This window comes from Schistocerca piceifrons, chromosome 1 (assembly GCF_021461385.2).
Source record: "Schistocerca piceifrons isolate TAMUIC-IGC-003096 chromosome 1, iqSchPice1.1, whole genome shotgun sequence".
Lineage (NCBI taxonomy): Eukaryota > Metazoa > Arthropoda > Insecta > Orthoptera > Acrididae > Schistocerca > Schistocerca piceifrons.
In genome coordinates, this window is record NC_060138.1 from 629,156,925 (window position 1) to 629,179,863 (window position 22,939).

Here is a 22,939-nt window from a genome sequence, read left to right on the forward strand (position 1 = left end):
AGGAACCAGCATTAAGCGAGGAATCTAGGACTATGCCACAGCTCCCTACATATTGGTCTTGTAGGCACTACAAAGACAAGATGGAATTGATTACCATATGTACAGAGGCATTTAAGCTGGCATTCTTCCCACATTCCATATGGGAAGTATCCAATACCACACACTTCACAGTGGTGTTCAGAGTATGGACGCAGCTTAATAAACATTATAAATAATCATAGGTTTAACAATGTTGTCATTTTGTTAGTTTAGCAGTAGTGTGGAACCAATCCATAGGAAAGCGATACAACAGAGCTTGAACATTACAGGAAGCTGCCCAATATTGTCTTCATTTCCAAAGTATCTATTGTTACAGAACAGTCTGGTGCCACATTATTAGTTGCCTGATTCATGATGTGGCAGCCCCTTGTTGACTGTGCACACAATGAGGCAATGTTTTATTAGACTCGACAAAAGTGCCAGAAGAGTTACAGATGACTCATGACATGCAACATTAACTTGCGCCCACAACAAAACACAAATCTGAATAATATTTCTAACACAAATCTGAATAATATTTCTTAATAGTCTGGTTACTTGTATCTTTCATTGTCGGGGATCGAGCACTACCATGTATTGCTTCATCTGTTCTTACATCACTTTAAAATGATTACTTTATATTGTAATTTTTTAGACGCCCTATTATGTCACAGTATCATAACTATGGTTTGATATAACAATATCTGCTTTAAGCAAATGTTTTTTATCCTCCAATCACAATATAATAGAAATTGTACATACTAGTTACCATGCTATTAGTTGTAAATGTGTTCTAAAGGTGATCATGGTATATTAATTGACAGAAGAATGAAATAAACTAACTGTAAATGGCAGTTGTTGGGAATAAAATGGTCACACTTCATGTGAATGTGTTTTAATACCACATAATTGAAGAAAAGAAGACACTTCCTTCACTTACATCCTCTCAAGGAAATCACATTTTTTCTTCCATGTCACAAAAAATTCTAGACAGCAGCATGCTGTAATTTGATCAATTAAGGCGGCAGCACATTCTGAACACATGAAAAATAGGTGGTGATCATTATTTTTTTCAGGTAAAGTAAAAAGTAATGTTAAATTTGATGATATTCCTTACACTTTTATCTTTAAGAAATCATTTTTGTGTCCATGTCAGATGCTCCCTCCAACTGCTGCACAAGGTGGAAAAACCCCCTGCAGCAGGAACATTGGTCCTCGGTGGGAATTCCCAAAGCCCTGCTATTGGACCTGTAACAAACTAATTTTTATAACTGGTTTTCAATGTATTTTCCATCAGCATACATAGGATAATTGAAAAAATAGGAAGTTCTAACAAATTGTTGATGTGTTGAAACAGGTGTCATGTTTTTACCAAAAACATTGAGACAAAAGCGTGCCCCGAAAACATACTTTTGAAGATATGGGAAAACAGCTACATACACTGACAGAGAATTCAATCTAGATTGCTGGCATCAAATTTCAATCAAAATTACGTGAACTATTCTCAAGTTATGTTTCCTTCCAATAAAAAAAAAATTTTTAGAAAACCATGCTTAAAGTTTTGGGTTACTGTTTTTGTAATTAAGTTAAAAATACCTCTAGTTGGCAATCCTTGGACAACACAGAAATCCTTCCAAATCGAGGTGGTGGTTCTCCTTATTTTCTACATGCCCATGGTGGTCCAGTGGGCCTCTTTGCTAGTTTTTGTCATCCACTGCTCTGCTTGCTCGATACTCTTTTCATCTGCTTTTGTGCAGAACTTGTAACATGGTGGTCCAATCTCAAGTTGGAGCATATTTGTAATTTCCATACTGCCTGTTAGACCATTTTTAAAATTACATGCTGCCACATTGGCTGCAATGTCAAAAATTTTTTTCTGCACTGTGAATCGCTTTACAACACAATAACAGAGTTTCTGACAAACTTGGAATGAACAGTACAATAAAATAGGCATCTCAGATCACATTTTAAGCAAAAAAGAAAATATCAGTTTTATGAAATTTTTGGAAGAGGATTACCCATTAAGTACAGAACAATAGTTACAGCTTTACATGTGCACAGATTCTCATGTCTTTACATATTCATTCACTTCTAAAGTTGCTTACAATGTGATACTGTCACAAACTGTGTGAAACAGTTTCATGGTGATAAATTGTTGACAGCTCAATAATTTGTTCCAGTCCTTCGTCAATCATTAACTTCACGGTAGATACTTTGTGCAGTACTCAGTAGGCTTATCTTAAAAGTAAACATAATATTTCTCCAACTTACAGTAGGCATACTGCCTAAGGGGAACACAGTGACATGTAAACAATTTTTTTTAATTTTTTTTTTTCAGCCATGAGTGTCTTGCTTACTATCATATCTGACTTTGACTTCTTACAATATCATAATCAGAAAGAAAAAAATAGTTAAAATACTAAGAAAATAAACTAAAAACTGAAAATGACTTCTGTATACAAATACGTTTATGCCGGAATACATTACATAGTAATTTGTCAAAGTACAACTGAATAGCCCTAACTACTAAATTGTAAATATACCATTAAAAATGTTCACACAAAAGTGATTGTAAGAGAAATCTTCTAAAAAAATAGTAAAAACCGGTATTCTTTAGAAGTGGGTTATGCAGCACCTCCTACAGATGCGATCTGTAATTGGTGAACTTATCACCTGTGGTCACAGGTGTACACTTAACAGCCAGTATGAAACATGTTGAATCAAGCTATTTATAAACAAGTGATATTTTTACTTAGTTTTACCGAGCAGAACATCAACATGAAACTGAACAATAAATATTCAAGTACAGTTGGGTCACATTATTAGTTTCAAAAGATAAGTTCTCCTAGTGCCCTGATGTTGACTGCACCGGCCTTGTGGCAAGGTTGTGGTGGATTAGGTAACAAAACGTGCACACAAAAGAAACAAAAAATTGTATGTTGTAAAATACAAGAAAACACACGCGAGTAACATTCATTAATCAGCTAGTCACATGTTTAATTCAGTCTCAATGGGTTGAACTCTACTGTGTACTGCTTGATCTCTTCTTTGATTCTTTCTAGATAATATTTTTTTTTTATTTAGAGATGAATTAAATTTCTAATCTCACTACAAACTACTCATTACTGAGTATGATACTGTTCTGTCAATTAAGTCCACATATCAGAACGAAATTTTCACTCTGCAGCAGAGTGCGCGCTGATATGAAACTTCCTGGCAGATTAAAACTGTGTGCCAGACTGAGACTCGAACTCGGGGACCTTTGACTTCGCGGGCAAGTGCTCTACCAACTGAGCTAACCAAGCATGACTCATGACCCATCCTCACAGCTTTAATTCTGCCAGTACCTCATCTCATACCTTCCAAACTTCGCAGAAGCTCTCCTGCAGACCTTGCAGAACTATCTTTCCTGGAAAAAAGGATATTACGGAGACATGGCTTATCCAGTGTGTGGGACGTTTCCAGACTGAAATTTTCATTCTGCAGCGGAGTGTGCGCTGATATGAAACTTCTCGACAGATTAAAACTGTGTGCCGGACCGAGACTCGAACTCAGGACCATTGCCTTTCACAGGCAAGTGCTCTACCAACTGAGCTACCCAAGCACTTGGTGGTAGAGCACTTGCCCGCAAAATACAAAGATTCCAAGTTCAAGTCCCGGTCTGGCACAAAGTTTTAATCTACCAGGAAGTTTCAAGTCCACATATCCATCACCATTACACCAGTGTGCCCTGTGCATGCTGAAACATCACAGTACAACAAAACTTCTTCCTAGAGACTGATCCTTCTTCACCATTCATCCCACTAACATGTTGATATTGTTTCATTTAAAATTTGTTGATGGCCCTGTGTCTGCTTAGGGTGAGAGTTAGATTAGTAGGTGATGCAGGTGGTCTTGGAGATTATTATTATTTGTTGCATTAGAGACGATTTGTAGCATTGTCTTTAGGTCAGCGGATTGAAAACACGAGTAGTTTAGAAATGGGCAACAGTATTACATAGATTGAGTACATGTTGGAATATGATTTTGTGAGAGTTTGGATGAATTACATGCCAAGTACAATGAAAGATTGTAAAATCCATGGTTGAGAAGGTGATTTAGTTGTTCATATCAGGGATGGTATTGTATGGTAAAAATATAGTGTGTGCTGCTTTGCCAGTGGCCAACATGTGTGTGTGAGTAGTGTTGCTTGTTTGTATAATAAGACACAGGAGATACATCTCTGGACAAGATGTGGAGAGTGGCAGTCTCAGATGACTTTAGAAAGATCTACAGCATAATTGTAACTTCAAATGCAATTTCAATAGTGGGTCAGATGGTATGAGATGTGCGTTTTCCTCTGAAATAGTTGACATCTGTCAACATGAAAATATTGTTGGGGTTGGTGGGTGTTTTATGAAGTAAGAGTCTTATGGAACTGAGATTTTAGAGGAAAGAGGACAGGATGCCATGCTCTGAGGCTGGACCACAAAAATAAGCTAGGTGAACGATTACTTATCCATCCACCCTCTGAAGTGCAGCAGTAAATTACTGCTAATAATTTCTGTCTGTTGCATAATACAAGCTAGTTGTACTTCTTCATTACTAATTACTCCTTGGTGCTATCTTCCCTGTAGAGCCTTGGCCCCTCTGATGATCACAGTCTGATCTTGACAGTCTTCTGCTTGTTCCCTCCATCTTCTTACTCCCTCCTTTGTCAAGCTATTCTCCACATCATCCAGCCACTGTTTCAGTGGCCCCTTTGCACCTTCCGCCACCTGGGTTTCTTCCGTAGACCTTCTTGACAGATCTATCCTCTGACATTCACTCTATATGGCCCAACCATCTTAATCTGTTGCTCTTGGTCAGCATAACAGTATAGTTCTTCCAATTCTTTGTTTTTTCTGTATTCTCCATTGTCCTGCCTCACTCACTGCTCCAAAAAATCTTTTTTAATATTTTCTTCTCCAATTTCCTCAGGAACTCCTCTTCTGCCACATCCTTGTCCATGTTTCTGAGCTGTATATTACCACTGGCCTTATAACCATTCAATAGACAGTCACCTTTGATTTTCTGCTCAGGCTACGCAACTGAATAACCATAATAAAAAATCAGTAAGCTTTATTTCCCACAGCTATCCTTGCTTTTATTTCTTCTCGTATGCTGTTACCATTGGTTACTAGCACTCCCAAGCACTGAGACTTGTCACATCTCTCATAGTTGGCTCCATTTAACATGAGGTATTTCTTTTTAACAGCAGCATTTATTTTGGAAGCGAAGAGATACTGTGTTTTGGTGTCATTTACTCGAAGCCCTAACTCTTCTGCCTGCTTTTCTAGTTTGCCATATCCTTCTCTCAACTCTTTCAAACTTCCAGACAGCATGCAAATGTCATTGGCATGTGCTAGGTTAAACAGTATACTAACTGGGTTATCGATCTCCACCTTGCTTATCACTCTCTCTGAAACCATGTTGAAAAGCAGTGTGGATAACACATCCCCCTGTTGTCACTCTTGGTTAACTTCAAATTCTTTAGTGAAGCACAATAAGAATTTACTTTTTCACTAGCCAATGGTATTTTATGGCATGAAACAGCTGCACAATCTTAAGTGATGGTGTACATTTGCAGATAAAAGTTTAAACAGTTTGAAACATTATGGTGAAATAACGTATTCCATTCTGTGCAGTTTCCTTTCACCAAGCATATGAAAATGAGAGCTTTATTAGTATAAGGCATTGTGCAAGTTATCTTAGATATGTTATCAGAATAAACAGGCAGCAAAGTTACTGAGAAACTGAATATTTAAGGGTAAAGGAATTGACAAAAAAGAATGAAGGCTTTGAAAAATGTCTACAAGCCATTTAGTGATCTTTCTATTTCAGTATAACAGCTTACATGGGAAACACTTATATGAATTTAAGACACGTTTTTTAAAAGCATTAGTCCATACAGTGAAGAAACTTAAAACAATTTGAGGAAATGAGTTTGATTATATTTTGTGCTCAACATTGACTGGTTTATTTTAAACATTATAGCAACTGCAAAACGTGTAAGAGGAGATGCAAAGCCAACATTGCGCCGACGAACATCTACACGCAGTCGATGCCACAGCACTGCACGTCGTACATCTGCAGCTGTTGACACACATGTTGCGATGCTGCCTGACCTATCAGGTACATGAAAATAAATCCAATTTTTTATGTTGTTTATGGACCGTAACTCCACATATAACCAGAGCAACTAAACCATCCTGCCCAGAGTCCTTTCCACACCTCGCTAAGAAATATTCAACCGCCCATCCAATTGGTGCAATATCCTCATACATCCAACTCCTCATACGTGGGGCCAGAATGAGCTCAGTGATTATGCCACTTTTCTATCCCAAGCACCAGTTGCCCCTCCCTCCCAGCTCTCAGAGCCATCCTTGCCCAACCTTCCTCCCACTGCCTTGCTCTCTTGCACGCTCCATGCACATGCAAGACAATCCTCACCCTAACTGAGCTGCTGTGTCAGCACAATGTATTCACTAAAAGTAAGTGTGTGTGTGTGTGTGTGGGGGGGGGGGGGGGGGCATGCATATCTAAATGTATGTTTACTTTATAGCTAAGAAAAAAGCTTAGTATGAAAGCTAACAGAATTCTCAGCCTTGTTCATGTGCCTTTTGATGATTCAATGCGTCTACAATCCGATGAGGTGGTACCTTTACTCCTTAAATTATTTGAACTATCATAATGAGAATGTTACACTGTTGACTAGTATACATCAGTATCTTTCATGATAAGACATCCTACACCAATGTACTTTATGTTCTGATAAAGTTGCCGTTTGGTCCTTTAAACAGAAATCAAGTCAAATGAGGAAAGAACATGGGAGGAAATCATGCAGATTAAAGCAATGCCTGTGAGCATGTCACAGAAGAAGGAGCTCAAATCCAAACTGCAGGTATGGTGTACTTCAGTTTTGTGTGTGTGTGTGTGTGTGTGTGTGTGTGTGTGTGTGTGTGTGTGTGTTTGGGCATTTCTACTTCTTTACAAAAAATTAAATGTAAAGTATGAAAGAGACTTTTTATATTTTCTTTTTTCTTTATTTGTTTGTGCCAAGTACAAATAATGAATGAGAAAATACAAATTATTGATCTTAGTGATGTAATTATCAATTCAAAAGTAACTTCATATTATGACATTTTACAGAAATTATACAGTATGTGACAAACCTAAACCTCTTCATAATTCAAAGTAGATATAAATATAGAAAGAAACAGACTTGTCTGCAAGGAAATCAGAACTCTATATTGTGATTATGTATGATGAGGTACAACAGATTAATTCAAATAACAAGCCACAGCTTAGAAAATTAAGATGAAGAGACATAGATGAAAGCTGCAATTATTTAATAAAGGTACTTAAACACATAGCAGAGGAAAACCGAAGCACAGATGGAATAAGGCAGCTAATAGTGAGTTTCGAACAAATGGTAATAGGAACAAAATAAAATACGTTGAATTAAACAAAACTATTTTTAAATGTCTTCAAGAGGTTTTGAGAAGATACAAAACATATTCTATGTTAATTGTAACAGAAGAAAAGCAGAAAACTTTTAAATTACACGGAGACAGAACGGCTGGCCAGTACTTAGCCTCTAGGAGGTGAAATTCATAGTACTGCCAATACACACAAATAAAAGTAAAAACAAACTTCCTGGCTATTAGTTCCTTTTTAAGGGTGGAAAGAGTATTACAGTAGGGGTTGGTTGGAAAGGAGGTGTAGGCCACTCAGGCCCTAGTTGAGAGGGACCCATCTGTTGTCAGCAAGATGGGAGACAGAGTTTTGAGAAGGGTTTGATGGAATTTTAAAGTGGGTCCTTTAGTAATGAAGATCAAACAGGATTGAAGCAAAAGTATGTAGGACTGTTGTGTGAATATGGCAAGAGCATGTTTGCATGAGGGGTGTTTGTATTCAGGTATGCAATTAGGGAACATTATGAAGTTCATGAAAACAGGAGAGATGATTTACACTAGTGAAGGTAACAATGAAACAGAAATGAGCTGGAAAAGGTGAAGAGTTTCTGTAAGAAGGCAAAGTGTCCACATGGAGAATGTACAGAAAATAATGGTCAGTAAAATAATATCAAAACTGGAGATACTTTTACATTGTGAAGATCACTGAAAGCAAATAATACTACAGGTTTTTGGCAATTGGTGAGAGGCGTTCATCATCAGTCAGTGAGAAGAGATAACTAAATAACAAATGACAGAGTCAAAAGGTTAAAATTGTATACCAACTATCAAAAGACATAAACAATAAATAAAAACATCAATCTCCATCAACAAAAATAAAATCAGTCATTATGACTTCAAGTGCTCTAGCCAGCAGAATGAATTTGCTTTACTCCAAGTATGATAAATTGTGAGAATACAGGCAAAAGGTGAACTCCTTCAAAAAAATTTCCAACAGGGAATTGGAACAACAAATAACTCTAAAACTTTCAGACACAATTTGGGGAAAAAAAAACTTTCAGTGGAGGAAAGTGTACTAACTAAGCATATATTCCAATACTTCAACAACAACAACAACAACAACAAAAACTGGATTAGCGTAAGTCAAAGAGGCCTACTGTAGATGGATGGATGTTTCTGGAGCTGATATCCAAAACAGAGAGCATTTCAGAACTAAATTTGAGAACTTTGAGGATTTTCAAGAGGAAGAAGAAAGCATGGATGCATGAATATTCTCCAAAGAACAGAGGAAACAGCAGAGTGAAAGTGTAAAGAAATATTTGAAAGAGGAGAAACACTACAGGAAATAAGAAATCACAAGTTATTGTTGTATGGGATTGACATTGTTAACACTGAAGGAAGATCATCAAATATAGAAAAAATTTCTGGATACCAAAACAAGATAACAAAACAAAGGAAAAAGATTAACAAACAGGTAAGAGAACAGTAGCAATGGAAAAAATATTTTGATACAGAAAAGACCTTGCCAAATCACAAATGTGGGATTACAGACAAGAATTACAGGTAACACACTGGAAAAAAAGATGAAGAATGCCAGAAAGGTGGTTAATTGTGTCAAAAGCAAAATTCACTAGGGAATAATATAAAATTCCAAGGTGACAAAATGGCCCAGTATGTACCTTCAAAGGACCAGTGTACACACATAAGTGAAAACAACTGTTCTGACCTCCAAAACAGTTAGTTACTTACTCACAGAGGGAAGACGGAAAGATTGAGAAAGATTAGAACAGATGGGTAGGTTACTGGGTCCTGAAACTTCCTGTGTATGCAATCTCATGAACAGTTTTCAGTTTTTCTCAACGTTCCATACAGCAAATGTTGTAAATTTTTCTCCTTGTTCTTGAGGAAAGAAGAACTACAAGAAAGGAGGCCCCAGATTGATAATATCTGTATATTACAAATCCATCTGTCAAACAAGACTGTGAGAAGAGAATTGACTCATCAAAATTCCAAACAGTAACTCAAGATTTATGGTAAGAGCTTCATATGCTTCACAGAGATGATGTCTCTGTGTGGATTTAGTGGCCAAACCACCAATCTTATGAATCAGTTTTCTTCCTAATATTTTCTTATTAATGTACTAATGCTACACAGGATGAAAGCTCTTAATAATTTAAGTGCAAAATGGACCGTTGAAGGGTAGTTGTGCAATGTTCCATGAGTGGAAAAGTAGTATGTTTTGTGTTAATTAAGACAGTGTCAGTACACCCTGCATGCTGAGAACTATTGTGGTTTTCACACTGACAACATTGAACATAAGTTGAAAGTGAGCAATGGGTGAAAGAGATTTTCATGTAAGAGATTACATAGTTTGTTGTGTGTGCCAGAAAATCAAACAATGTTAAGTCCAGGATGGAATAACAACAATATGGAAAGCACAGATCACTAATCATCACATTGAGGAGGCATTGGGTTACAGACAGGCACAGGGAAAAAAGCTCAAATATTTTTTGCGTTCTTTTTCATTGTGACTGACTGTGACTTAAGGGCTCCTCGTGTGCATTTTGTTCTGTGAGTGTGGAATCTCTAATATTTGTTCCAAAACCCTACTGCAAATCAACATTTGTTGTATGGACCTGTAATTCAGCAGATTACTCCTATTTCCCTTTTTGGGTATTGGCGTGACTTGAGCAACTTTCAAGTCTTTACGTGCGGATCTTTCTGCGGATCTTCCTGTGAGTGAGTGGATGTATGTATAATTTCTATATATGGAGCTATTGTATCAGCATACTCTGAAAGGAACCTGACTGGTATACAGTCCAGACCAGAGGCCTTGCCTTATTAAGTGATTTAAGCTGCTTTGCTACACTGAGGATATCTACTTCTATGTTTCTCATCTTGGCAGTTGTTCTTCATTGGAATTTAGAAATATTTACTTCATCTTCTGTGGTGAAGGAGTTTCATAAAACTGTGTTTAATAACTCTGCCATCCATGACTTCACTGTTGATATCATGCAATGAAGGTATTGACTGTGTCTTGCCACCGCTGTGGCTTATGTACGGCCAGAATCTATTTGGGTTTTCTGCCAGATTCCGAGACAAAGTGTCATTGTGGAAATTGTTATAAGCATCTCGCATTGAAGTACGCACTGTCTTTCAAACTTCTGCAAAACATTGCAAGTCGTGTGGATTTTTTGTTCTCTTAATTTTGGCATGCTTTTTCTGTTGCTTCTGCAACAGTGATCTGACCCGTTTGTGTACCATGGGGGATCAGTAACATCACTTATTAATTTATGTGGTATATATCTCTCAAATGCCGTCAATACCATCTCTTTGAAATCATTCCACATCTTTTCTACACTTATATGATCAGATCAGAAGTAGTGGAGACTGTCTCTTAAAAAGGTGTTAAGACCTTTTTTTATTAGCTTTTTTAAATAGACGTACTTTGCATTTCTTTTTGATGGTTGTGGGTGTTATGGTATTCAGCCTAGCAGCAACTGCCTTGTGGTCGCTAATCCCTATATCCACCATGATACTCCCTATTTGTCCAGAATTATTTGTTGTTACGAGGTCAAGTATGCTTAAGCAACCATTTATGCTTCAAATGGGCTCATGAACAAACTTGAAAATAATTTTCTGAGAAAGCATTCAGCATGACATTTTATGCCTGCTACTGGCTTTAAACATATAATTTTTCCAGCATATTGAGGGTAGATTGAAGTCACCACGACTATAATCGTATGATTAGGGTACCTATTTGAAATGAGACTCAAGTTTTCTTTGACCTTTTCAGCAACTATTCTTTCGAGTCAGGGGGTCAGTAAAATGATCCGATTAATAGTTTAGTCCCATTGTCAAGTATAACCTCTACCAATACTATTTAGCGAGAACTATCAACTTCAATTTCACAACCAGGTGAACTGCTTCTGACAGCAATAAGTACTCCACCACCAACTGTATTTGATCTGTCCTTGCAGAACACTTTTAGGTCATTTGTAAAAATTTCAGCTGAACTTATGTCCGGCTCGAGCCAGCTTTCCGTACCTAAGACTATTTGAGCTACAGTGCTTTGTATTAGCACTTGAAACTCTGGTTATTTCCCAACACAGCTACGATAATTTACAACTACAATACCGATCATTTCTACAACCTTACTGTGTTTTACCTGCCCCCTTTTAGACGGACGCCCTTTCTGTGGTTTCCTGAGACCCTCCAACCTAATAAACCACCCAGTCCCTTCCACATAGCCCCTGCTACCCGTGTAGCTGCTTCCTATATGTAGTGGACTCCCAATCTATTAAGCAGAACTCGGAAACCCACCACCCGATGGCGCAAGTCAAGGAATCTGCAGCGTACACAGTCACAGAACCACCTCAGCCTCTGATTCAGACCCTCCACTCGGCTCCGCACCAAAAGACCACAGTCGAACGTTATGAATTACCTCAAAGAAAATTTTTCATTGACACACAATCAGCATGGATTCAGAAAATATTGTTATTGTGAAACACAGCTAGCTCTTTATACTCATGAAGTAATGAGTGCTATCGACAGGGGATGTCAAACTGATTCCATATTTTTAGATTTTCAGAAGGTTTTCGACACCGTTCCTCACAAGTGTCTTCTAACCAAACTGCATGCCTATGGAATATTGCCTGAGTTGTGCGACTGGATTCGCGATTTCCTGTCAGAAATGTCAAAGTTTGTAGTAATAGATGGAAAGTCATCGAGTAAAACAAGAGTAGTATCCTGCATTCCCCAAGAAAGTGTTATAGGCCTCTATTGTCCCTGATCTATATTAACGACATAGGAGACAATCTGAGTAGCCCTCTGAGATTGTTTGCAGATGATGCTGTTATTTACCATCTTGTAAAGTCATCAGACAACCAAAATGAATTGCAAAATGATTTAGATAAGATTTCTGTATGGTGTGAAAAGTGGCAATTGGCCCTGAATAAAGAGAAGTGTGAAGTTATTCACATGAGTACTAAAAGAAATCTGCTAAATTTTGATTACGTGGTAAGTCACACAAACCTGGAGGCTGTAAATTCAACTAAATAGTTACGGATTGCAATTACAAGTAACCTAAATTGGAACAATCACATAGATAACGTTGTGGGTAGAGCAAACCAAAGACTGCAATTCATTTGCAGGACACTTAAAAGGTGCAACAGGTCTACTAAAGAGACCACTTACACCACACTTGTCCGCCCTATTCTGGAGTATTGCTGTGTGGTGTGGGATCCGGATCAGGTGGAACTGACAGATGACATTGAAAAAGTTAAAAGAAGGGCAGCTCATTTTGTATTATCGCAAAATAGGGGAGATAGTGCCACAAACATGATACTTGAATTGGAGTGTCAATCATTAAAACAAAGGCATTTCTTTGTTGTGACAGAATCTTCACATGAAATTTCAATCACCAGTTTTCTCCTTCGATTGTGAAAACATTCTGCTGGCATCCACCTGCGTAGGGAAAAATGGTCATCAGGATAAAATAAGAGAAATCAGGGCTTGCACAGGAAAATTTAAGTGCTCATTTTTTCCCGCTTGCTGTTTGAGTGTGGAAAGCTAGAGAAACAGCTTGGTGCTTCATTGAAACCTCTGCCAGGCACTTTATTGTGAATAGCAGAGTAATCATGTAGATGTACATGTCTGTGGTTAAAATGGGCACATGATTGTCTGTAGATTATATTTATTGACATAAAAGAGAAAGAAGCTTTTTGGATATAATGGGATTTATTAGCCAGTTACAGTACATGTTTGTGCTTCGTGAGCAGTGTATCTGTCACTCACACTAGAAAACTAATTTTGGGATATAAAGACAGGTTGTCAGGCTTGTGGTTCATTTTCTGTTTTAAGAAAACATTTTATTTGCTTTCTAGGCAGTTAGTTGTGATAAATTAAAATATGTGAATGCATCTTAAACAAGTCTGTTCATTTCACAGACTAGTTGTAGCTTTTTTTAATGGTTACTATTGCTATAAACATATGAGTTAACATTAAATTTCACTAAGTTGCCTTCACAAATTGTATTAGTCAGCTTCTGTTTTCCATTGCCTTCTCCAGTTAATCTCTTACTAAAATTTGTCATCATCTCATTTCTGATTTATTCTGTTCCACATTGCAATAGTTCTAGTTAATTAAACCTCTCAAATATGTGCATCTACAACTCATTAGATGGCTGATTTTTCATATAATGTATGTGTTCTTTAGAATGCAGATAAGCTGAGGCTACAAGGCTATGAACAATTCAAGTGGCAAAGAAGAAAGTTCTGGCAACATTTCAAGAATCGATGGAAGGAAACTTACTCAAAGCTTGAACTGTGGCGACACAGTCTGAAGAAGATTGAAGGAAACTTTGGCACTGGAGTAGTTTCATATTTTCTCTTTGTGAAGTGGCTTATGTTTTTGAATTGTGTTATTTTCTTTTTTTTATTTTGTTTTGTTGTGCTTCCACAATTGCTCGTGAGACCTGAAGACACAAGTAACTGTGATAGCTTTAACAGTTCTAGTAGCTTTAATGTTAGCACAAGTGAAGCAAGTGTCAATGTCTTAGACATCATTCAGGGAACAGGGTGGATGGAAAAAACTTTGATGTTCTATGGTTTTTATTCTAATGGGACTTTAGGAGGAAGTGATACATCATATTTGTATTATAATTTGCCTCTTGCATATATAGCAGTTACATTAGTCTGCTTTTTGATGAGTTTGTCAGCTATTGTCAAATCTGCTGCTCATGGCTTTAAAGACAGGTTGATGGAAGGTGAGGGACAGTTCTACCAGTATTGTAATATAGTGTTTGGAGGGTGGGACTACTGCATACATAATGAAAAATCTGCCACTATTAAGCATAAAGCTATATTTAATGAGATAAAGGGATGTCTCGAGGCAGAGAGACTGGAAGAAGAGAGGCAAAGTAGGTCAAGAGATGAAAAAGTGAGACTGTATCTTTTACGTTTTGCAATCAATTTGATGGTTCTTCTCGTCTTGGCTGGGGGAGGGTTCCTAATTTATTTTGTTTTCAAGTCCTCACACACTGCTCTGGATGATTACAAGAGAGACACAGAAGATTTTGGAACTATAGAAAACATGTATGTTTTGCTGCTGGAATACTTGCCATCTATAACAATAGTGGGGCTTAACTTAATTGTACCAAATATATTTATGTATCTAGTCACTTTAGAAAAGTACTCACCACTCTTTGTAGTTAGAATAACATTGATGAGAACAGTACTGCTGCGACTGGCATCCTTAGCAATTCTCCTAGTCTCATTTTATAATGTTATAAAGTGTGATAACTGCAATCCTCCAAGATGCTGGGAAACGTATGTTGGTCAGCAGTTGTACAAACTAGTTGTTATGGATTTTGTCACTCACATTGCCACTACATTTTTGATCAATTTTCCACGCATGTTAATTGCAAAGCACTTCAAAAGTAAGATTGCCAAACTGATAGGAGTACAGGAATTTGAGTTACCACAACATGTCTTGGATATCATATATAGCCAGACATTATGCTGGTTAGGAAGCTTTTATGCACCAATTCTCCCCTTTCTTGCTACAGTTGAATGTTTCCTTCTTTTTTACATCAAGAAGTTTTCTTGCCTTGTTAATAGTACACCATCATCCACTGTCTATAGGGCATCCCGCTCTAATTCTATGTTTATGTTTGTTCTTTTAATATCATTCTTATTGGCAGTTGTGCCAGTGGCCTATTCAATAGCTGAAATTACTCCATCTGAATGTTGTGGCCCATTTAGAGGTCATTTTTCAGTGTGGTCTTTTGTCATTTACACATTTGAGCAATTTCCATCGTGGATTAGAAGTGTGCTATTTTTCTTCTCAACTGCAGGATTTGCCGTCCCAGCCTTTATAGTTCTAGCACTGTGCTTGTATTATTTTCATGCAGTGTCTTGTGCTAATAAACAAATGGTAATGGTACTAAAAAACCAGCTAGTTTTAGAGGGCCATGACAAACAGTTCCTTCTAAACAGGCTGAGTGCAATTATCAAACAGCAGCAGCAACAGCAACAAGAACATCATAAAGCAATGCGCCAAGCAGAAATGTCCAATGTCGAAGGAATTTCAAATGCCAGTTAAACATACCCTGATGCTGCTACACACATGTATAAAAAGTGGAAGTCCTTCTGTAAAGCATTTTTACCAAATTTTATATAAATTTAAACTTTTGATATTCTTCTTTAGAATAATTTTATACAGATGAGATTTGAATACTTGCAAGAGCTTTCCTTTTTCATTAACTGTGGTCTTTAACAAGCCAGCATTCACTGTAGTGCTCACCAATTTGTCAAATTGCCGGGAGTTCCTTATAGGCAAATGTTATTGAGATAATGTAAAAAAAATAGTTACATTACTGGCTGTGACTGATGTAACATTAGTGAATTCTAGATGTTTTTTCGTGTGAAGTAGTATTTATATGTTTTAGTACCACAAAATGAAGTCACTGTTGCTCTAAAATATTTGGTTGGAAATATGAGACTGATTCTCTTCAGATTTTTTGTTACAAGAAATTGCAAGGAAAGAAACGTGTGTGATTGGATCAATTATTTTTAACATATTTTTAATGTACTACCAGACGTGTAATGATTGTTATCTAGTCATGTATCTGTTCAGTTCTAGTTACCACAAAGAGCATTCCTTGTGTTTTTAAAATGCTGCTGCTCTTTCTTTTTTCTGTTTTAAAACTTCAAAGAAACTTTGTATATTCCTCATTGTCTATTCACATTCTTATATTGTACAAAACTGAATTACAGATCAGTTTGAATAAGTAATTAGTGTTATTTGCCAGTTTCAGTGCACTGGACAATTTAAACGCATGTGCTGTGAATTTGATTGAGCATCCTGTTGTGTATTAAAGATGAAATGGACTAGAGTTAGAGAAATAATTGTTCTTTTAATTACTTGCCCCCAAAGAGATTTTCTCATGTATTAGGGGCCAAACTGTTTGTAATAAACAAAATGTGATGTAAAAGTCTCATAATGTACATAATTCCATGTGAGTTTTTCATTTTGTGTGTGTGTGTGTGTGTGTGTGTGTGTGTGTGTGTGTGTGTGTGTGTGTGTGACATTGTTAAAAAAACTCCTGGCCTGTTTAGTTAAGGAGTGATGATTTACTTTTTGCTCTGATCAATTCTACTGTGTTCAGCTGTGTTAAAGTAATTTTTTCCTCATACTTTGCTTTTGACTGACATGTTAAGGGATGTAGGAAGTGAAACGGGCCGACTTGGAGCAGGAGAGGCACCACAGGACATTTTAATTTACACTGTCTATACTTTTACAAATAAATTAATAAAATTTTGTTAGCATGACCAGGAAGGATTCAGGATTCACACTCATACCACAGGAAGTTCAAAAACATAACAAAACTTTTTTTTTTACATGTGAAATTTCATCATTTTTCTCTTGGTATTAGCTGCATTTGTTGCTGTAGGTACACTTTTCTTCATAAGTAAGAGAGATTCTTTGATGAATTTTGCACAGCATACAAACCATACTTATAGGTGTATGAAACTCTAGAATTTCCCAAATCTGTTAAAAACTATGGTAAAAATTGAGATAATTAACTATAAAATTCGAGTTTTCTCTAAACACAAAGTTTAAAACGTAACAGCCCATTCATTTGTCGTTGTTGTTGTTGTTGTTGTTGTGGTCTTCAGTCCTGAGACTGGTTTGATGCAGCTCTCCATGCTACTCTATCCTGTGCAAGCTTCTTCAGCTCCCAGTACCTACTGCAACCTACATCCTTCTGAATCTGCTTAGTGTATTCATCTCTTGGTCTCCCTCTACGATTTTTACCCTCCACGCTGCCCTACAAAGCTAAATTTGTGATCCCTTGATGCCTCAAAACATGTCCTACCAACCGATCCCTTCTTCTGGTCAAGTTATGCCACAAACTTCTCTTCTCCCCAATCCTATTCAACACCTTCTCATTAGTTATGTGATCTACCCATCTAATCTTCAGCATTCTTATGTAGCACCACATTTCGAAAGCTTCTATTCTCTTCTTGTCCAAACTGGTTATCGTCCATGTTTCACTTCCATACATGGCTACACTCCATACAAATACTTTCAGAAACAACTTCCAGACACTTAAATCTATACTCAATGTTAACAAATTTCTCTTCTTCAGAAACGATTTCCTTGCCATTGCCAGTCTACATTTTATATCCTCTCTACTTCGACCATCATCAGTTATTTTACTCCCTAAATAGCAAAACTGCTTTACTACTTTAAGTGTCTCATTTCCTAATCTAATCCCCTCAGCATCACCCGATTTAATTTGACTACATTCCTCCATTATCCTCGTTTTGCTTTTGTTGATGTTCATCTTATATCCTCCATTCTGTTCAACTGCTCTTCCAAGTCCTTTGCTGTCTCTGACAGAATTACAATGTCATCGGCGAACCTCAAAGTTTTTATTTCTTCTCCGTGGATTTTAATACCTACTCCGAACTTTTCTTTTGTTTCCTTTACTGCTTGCTCAATATACAGATTGAATAACATCGGGGAGAGGCTACAACCCTGTCTCACTCCTTTCCCAACCACTGCTTCCCTTTCATGCCCCTCGACTCTTATAACTGCCATCTGGTTTCTGTACAAATTGTAAATAGCCCTTCGCTCCCTGTATTTTACTCCTGCCACCTTCAGGATTTGAAAGAGAGTATTCCAGTTAACGTTGTCAAAAGCTTTCTACAAATGCTAGAAACGTAGGTTTGCCTTTTCTTAATCTTTCTTCTAAGATAAGTCGTAAGGTTAGTATTGCCTCACGTGTTCCAACATTTCTACGGAATCCAAACTGATCTTCCCCGAGGTCCACTTCTACCAGTTTTTCCATTCGTCTGTAAAGAATTCGCGTTAGTATTTTGCAGCTGTGACTTATTAAACTGATAGTTGAGTAATTTTCACATCTGTCAACACCTGCTTTCTTTGGGATTGGAATTATTATATTCTTCTTGAAGTCTGTGGGTATTTCGCCTGTCTCATACATCTTGCTCACCAGATGGTAGAGTTTTGTCATGACTGGCTCTCCCAAGGCCATCAGTAGTTCTAATGGAATGTTGTCTACTCCTGGGGCCTTGTTTTGACTCAGGTCTTTCAGTGCTCTGTCAAACTCTTCACACAGTATCTTATCTCCCATTTCATCTTCATCTACATTCTCTTCCATTTCCATAATATTGTCCTCAAGTACATTGCCCTTGTATAAACCCTCTATATACTCCTTCCACCTTTCTGCCTTCCCTTCTTTGCTAAGAACTGGGTTGCCATCTGAGCTCTTGATATTCATACAAGTGGTTCTCTTCTCTCCAAAGGTCTCTTTAATTTTCCAGTGGGCAGTATCTATCTTACCCCTAGTGAGACAAGCCTCTACATCCTTACATTTGTCCTCTAGCCATCCCTGCTTAGCCATTTTGCACTTCCTGTCGATCTCATTTTTGAGACGTTTGTATTCCTTTTTGCCTGCTTCATTTACTGCATTTTTATATTCTCTCCTTTCATCAATTAAATTCAATATTTCTTCTGTTACCCAAGGATTTCTATTAGCTCTCGTCTTTTTACCTACTTGATCCTCTGCTGCCTTCACTACTTCATCCCTCAGAGCTAACCATTCTTCTTCTACTGTATTTCTTTCCCCCATTCCTGTCAATTGTTCCCTTATGCTCTCCCTGAAACTCTGTACAACCTCTCGTTCTTTTAGTTTATCCAGGTCCCATCTCCTTAAATTCCCACCTTTTTGCAGTTTCTTCAGTTTCAATCTGCAGTTCATAACCAATAGATTGTGGTCAGAATCCACATCTGCCCCTGGAAATGTCTTACAATTTAAAACCTGGTTCCTAAATCTCTGTCTTACCATTATATAATCTATCTGATACCTTTTATTATCTCCAGGATTCTTCCAGGTATACAACCTTCTTTTATGATTCTTGAACCAAGTGTTAGCTATGATTAAGTTATGCTCTGTGCAAAATTCTACAAGGCGGCTTCCTCTTTCATTTCTTCCCCCGAATCCATATTCACCTACTATGTTTCCTTCTCTCCCTTTTCCTACTGACGAATTCCAGTCACCCATGACTATTAAATTTTCGTCTCCCTTCACTACCTGAATAATTTCTTTTATCTCGTCATACATTTCCTCAATTTCTTCATCATCTTCAGAGCTAGTTGGCATATAAACTTGTACTACTGTAGTAGGCATGGGCTTTGTGTCTGTCTTGGCCACAATAATTCGTTCACTATGCTGTTTGTAGTAGCTTACCCGCACTCCTATTTTTTTTATTCATTATTAAACCTACTCCTGCATTACCCCTATTTGATTTTGTATTTATAACCCCATAATCACCTGACCAAAAGTCTTGTTCCTCCTGCCACCGAACTTCACTAATTCCCACTATATCTAACTTTAACCTGTCCATTTCCCTTTTTAAATTTTCTAACCTACCTGCCCGATTAAGGGATCTGACATTCCACGCTCCGATCCGTAGAATGCCAGTTTTCTTTCTCCTGATAACGACGTCCTCTTGAGTAGTCCCCGCCCGGAGATCCGAATGGGGGACTATTTTACCTCCGGAATATTTTACCCAAGAGGACACCATCATCATTTAATCATACAGTAAAGCTGCATGTCCTCGGGAAAAATTACGGCTGTAGTTTCCCCTTGCTTTCAGCCGTTCACAGTACCAGCACAGCAAGGCCGTTTTGGTTAATGTTACAAGGCCAGATCAGTCAATCATCCAGACTGTTGCCCCTGCAACTACTGAAAAGGCTGCTGCCCCTCTTCAGGAGCCACATGTTTGTCTGGCCTCTCAACAGATACCCCTCCGTTGTGGTTGCACCTACGGTACGGCCATCTGTATCGCTGAGGCACGCAAGCCTCCCCACCAACGGCAAGGTCCATGGTTCCATACACCTGTGAGTATAGTTTGTAAGCTGTGCAAAATTCATCGAAGAATCTCTCTTACTTATGAAGAAAAGTGTACCTATAGGAACAAATGCAGCCAACAGAAAGTGAAAAAAATCATGAAATTTCACATTTAAAAAAATATATTTTTTCGTGTTTTTGAACTTCCACTGCTGTGAGTGTTAATCCTGAATCTTTCCTGGTAATGCTGACAAAGTTTTATGAATTTATTTGTAAAAGTATAGACAGTGCAAATTAAAATGTCCTGTGGTGCCTCTCCTTCTCCAAGTCGGCCCGTTTGACGTCCTACCCCCCTTAAAGTAGTACATCATTTTGTTTTCAAACAAATTCTGCAAGATCACAGACTGGTTGGCTGTACCTGCTTTGAGCTCATTGCTATAGATAATGCAGTTATTATAATTGTATCATAATGTCGATATAATGTTCCCCAATGTTGATGAATAATTTGCACGTGAGCTGTAATTACTAGCTTTTATTTAGCCCACCTTCATATTTCTTCATGAACAAGGATACTGTGAAGGTCAGGCTTCTACCTCACATTCAGCAGTAACACTGAAAGTATAGAACTTACAAGGAGACCACACGACAATCAGATTTCTGTAATTTCTTATATTTAAGGTACGCGAAGTTCAGAGCTCATGTATCAGTCTTCCCAAGTGGTCTCATACAACTCATAAAAATGCTCAAAAAAATCAGCTTCAAAGTTTTTCAAGCATCTTTAATACTCCAAAGTAGATTATTTCCCAATCAATGCAAGATTTTAGACAAAAACGCGTGTTCTTTGAGCATTTATGTGATGTGTATACATAAAGATGGAAAAAAATAGGTAGCACTCAAAGATAGTAATGGCTGGATTGCCGGTTAGAGTCTCTTTTCGGTCATTTTTTAATTTTTTGTGATTTAGTTTGACAAAATACGTTATTTAAGTGTAAAATTCATCAAGTATATGCTAATTAACACACATCTAATTGTCATTTAACTATGAAAAATGCAAGTTTTCTTATTTCTAAGTACATATTACACACAAAAAGTCAGTTTCCATTGAAAATGTAAATTCTTCCTTACCAATATTTCATAAAAGGTTGTGAATAAAGATTGTTAAATGTAAAGAATTATTAAAAACTATTTTTTTTAATTTTTATGTATTTTAGGCTTCACGGAAATGTTCATAAAATGAGCACTGATTAAGAATTTTCCATGGCTGGAAATCAAACCCGGGTCACCCACATGGCCTGCTGAAATAATGATTGTGCTTTAGGATATTAAAGATGCCCAGAAAACTTCAAAAGATATTTTCTCAAGAATTTATGAGAGTTGTATCAAACGTCTTTGGAAGATTGATGTTGGTGCTTTGAATTTCATAAATATTAAAAAAATACAAAAATACAATTACCACATTGTCTCCTTGCAAGCATTAATAAATGACACTTCTCTAATCGGTATGACTTATATTCTTGCAATATTGTACAGTTCTCTTTGTGATGAACAGTACTTTTTTTAGGAACATTATAATAATTAGCTGACTCAATCTCAACATAAATATCAAGCTGGTAGATTGAAATATGACAACAGAATAATCAGTTTTTGACAGATCTCTATACATCTCTTGTTCACTATGACACCATTAGCATTGTCATGGCATGCTTTTTACTTGGCTCACCCCAGTTCTCCAAACCAAACACAGTACCAGCAGCCACTGCAATTCATGGAAATACTGCAGTTGTTGTTCAATTTTGAAGACAAGTTGCATCTGTCTATCCTGTTCACATGCAAAAACAATGACAAAAAAATTGAAAACGCTCTTGATTCCAAACTATTTAACTACTAAATGAAACAATGGAACATCCAGGATGGAATGTAACAATACCAGGGAAGGAAAGTTGCTACTCACCATATAGTGGAAATGCTAACTAATAAATGGTTGTAGCTATAGCTGTTACCTTTTGTCAGCTGGAAAGACATTGGGTAACAAATCACTCTACGAGAGAGATGTATTACACCACAAATTCTGGCAAATGATGTTGCAACAGATATGCATCATAAATAAATAAATACATATTTATTTTTAAAGTTTTTGCCCTTTCAACTAATTCATAACACACACAAATGAATAAATGCTTGATCGGATCTTTCATTTTATTTTTTTCAAAATAGAATCACAGAAATATCTATTAATTACTTTTATTATGTCCACATTAGATTACATCCTCCAGGAGTTACTTTACTGTTGCTTCCTCTCTTACTTGGTCTTAAATTCTTTTAAGTCTGTCAGGATAGGCAATTAGCTCAACTACTTATATCAAGTTAAGCAAACCTTTCTTATGAAATTCTTCATAAAGCCAGCAATGGAACTCAGTCAGAGTAATACAGAATCCCTTTATATCAAGCCACACAGCAATTATTGTTATGACCACCCACAGAAAACTGTATCAACCCTCACCACACTTTGTCATACAATAAATTAATCTTAAAAATTACGCTATTGCATACTTGCAAGAATTTGCATCCAGTGTGTTTCACTGTATGGACACAGTTATTATTTCAT

At 37.1% G+C, this 22,939-nt stretch overlaps 1 protein-coding gene across 1 annotated transcript in view; it reads left to right on the forward strand.

Moving 5' to 3' along the window:
* The window catches only part of LOC124785992 (transmembrane channel-like protein 7), a 46,631-nt gene extending 30,156 nt beyond the window's left edge, over positions 1–16,475 (forward strand). The window contains exons 3-5 of the mRNA XM_047254226.1: positions 6,034–6,171; positions 6,840–6,940; positions 13,671–16,475. Coding sequence (XP_047110182.1) covers positions 6,034–6,171; positions 6,840–6,940; positions 13,671–15,557 — 2,126 coding nt within the window. The 3' untranslated portion in view covers positions 15,558–16,475. The remainder of the gene's footprint in view (positions 1–6,033; positions 6,172–6,839; positions 6,941–13,670) is intronic.
* Positions 16,476–22,939: the final 6,464 nt, after the last annotated feature.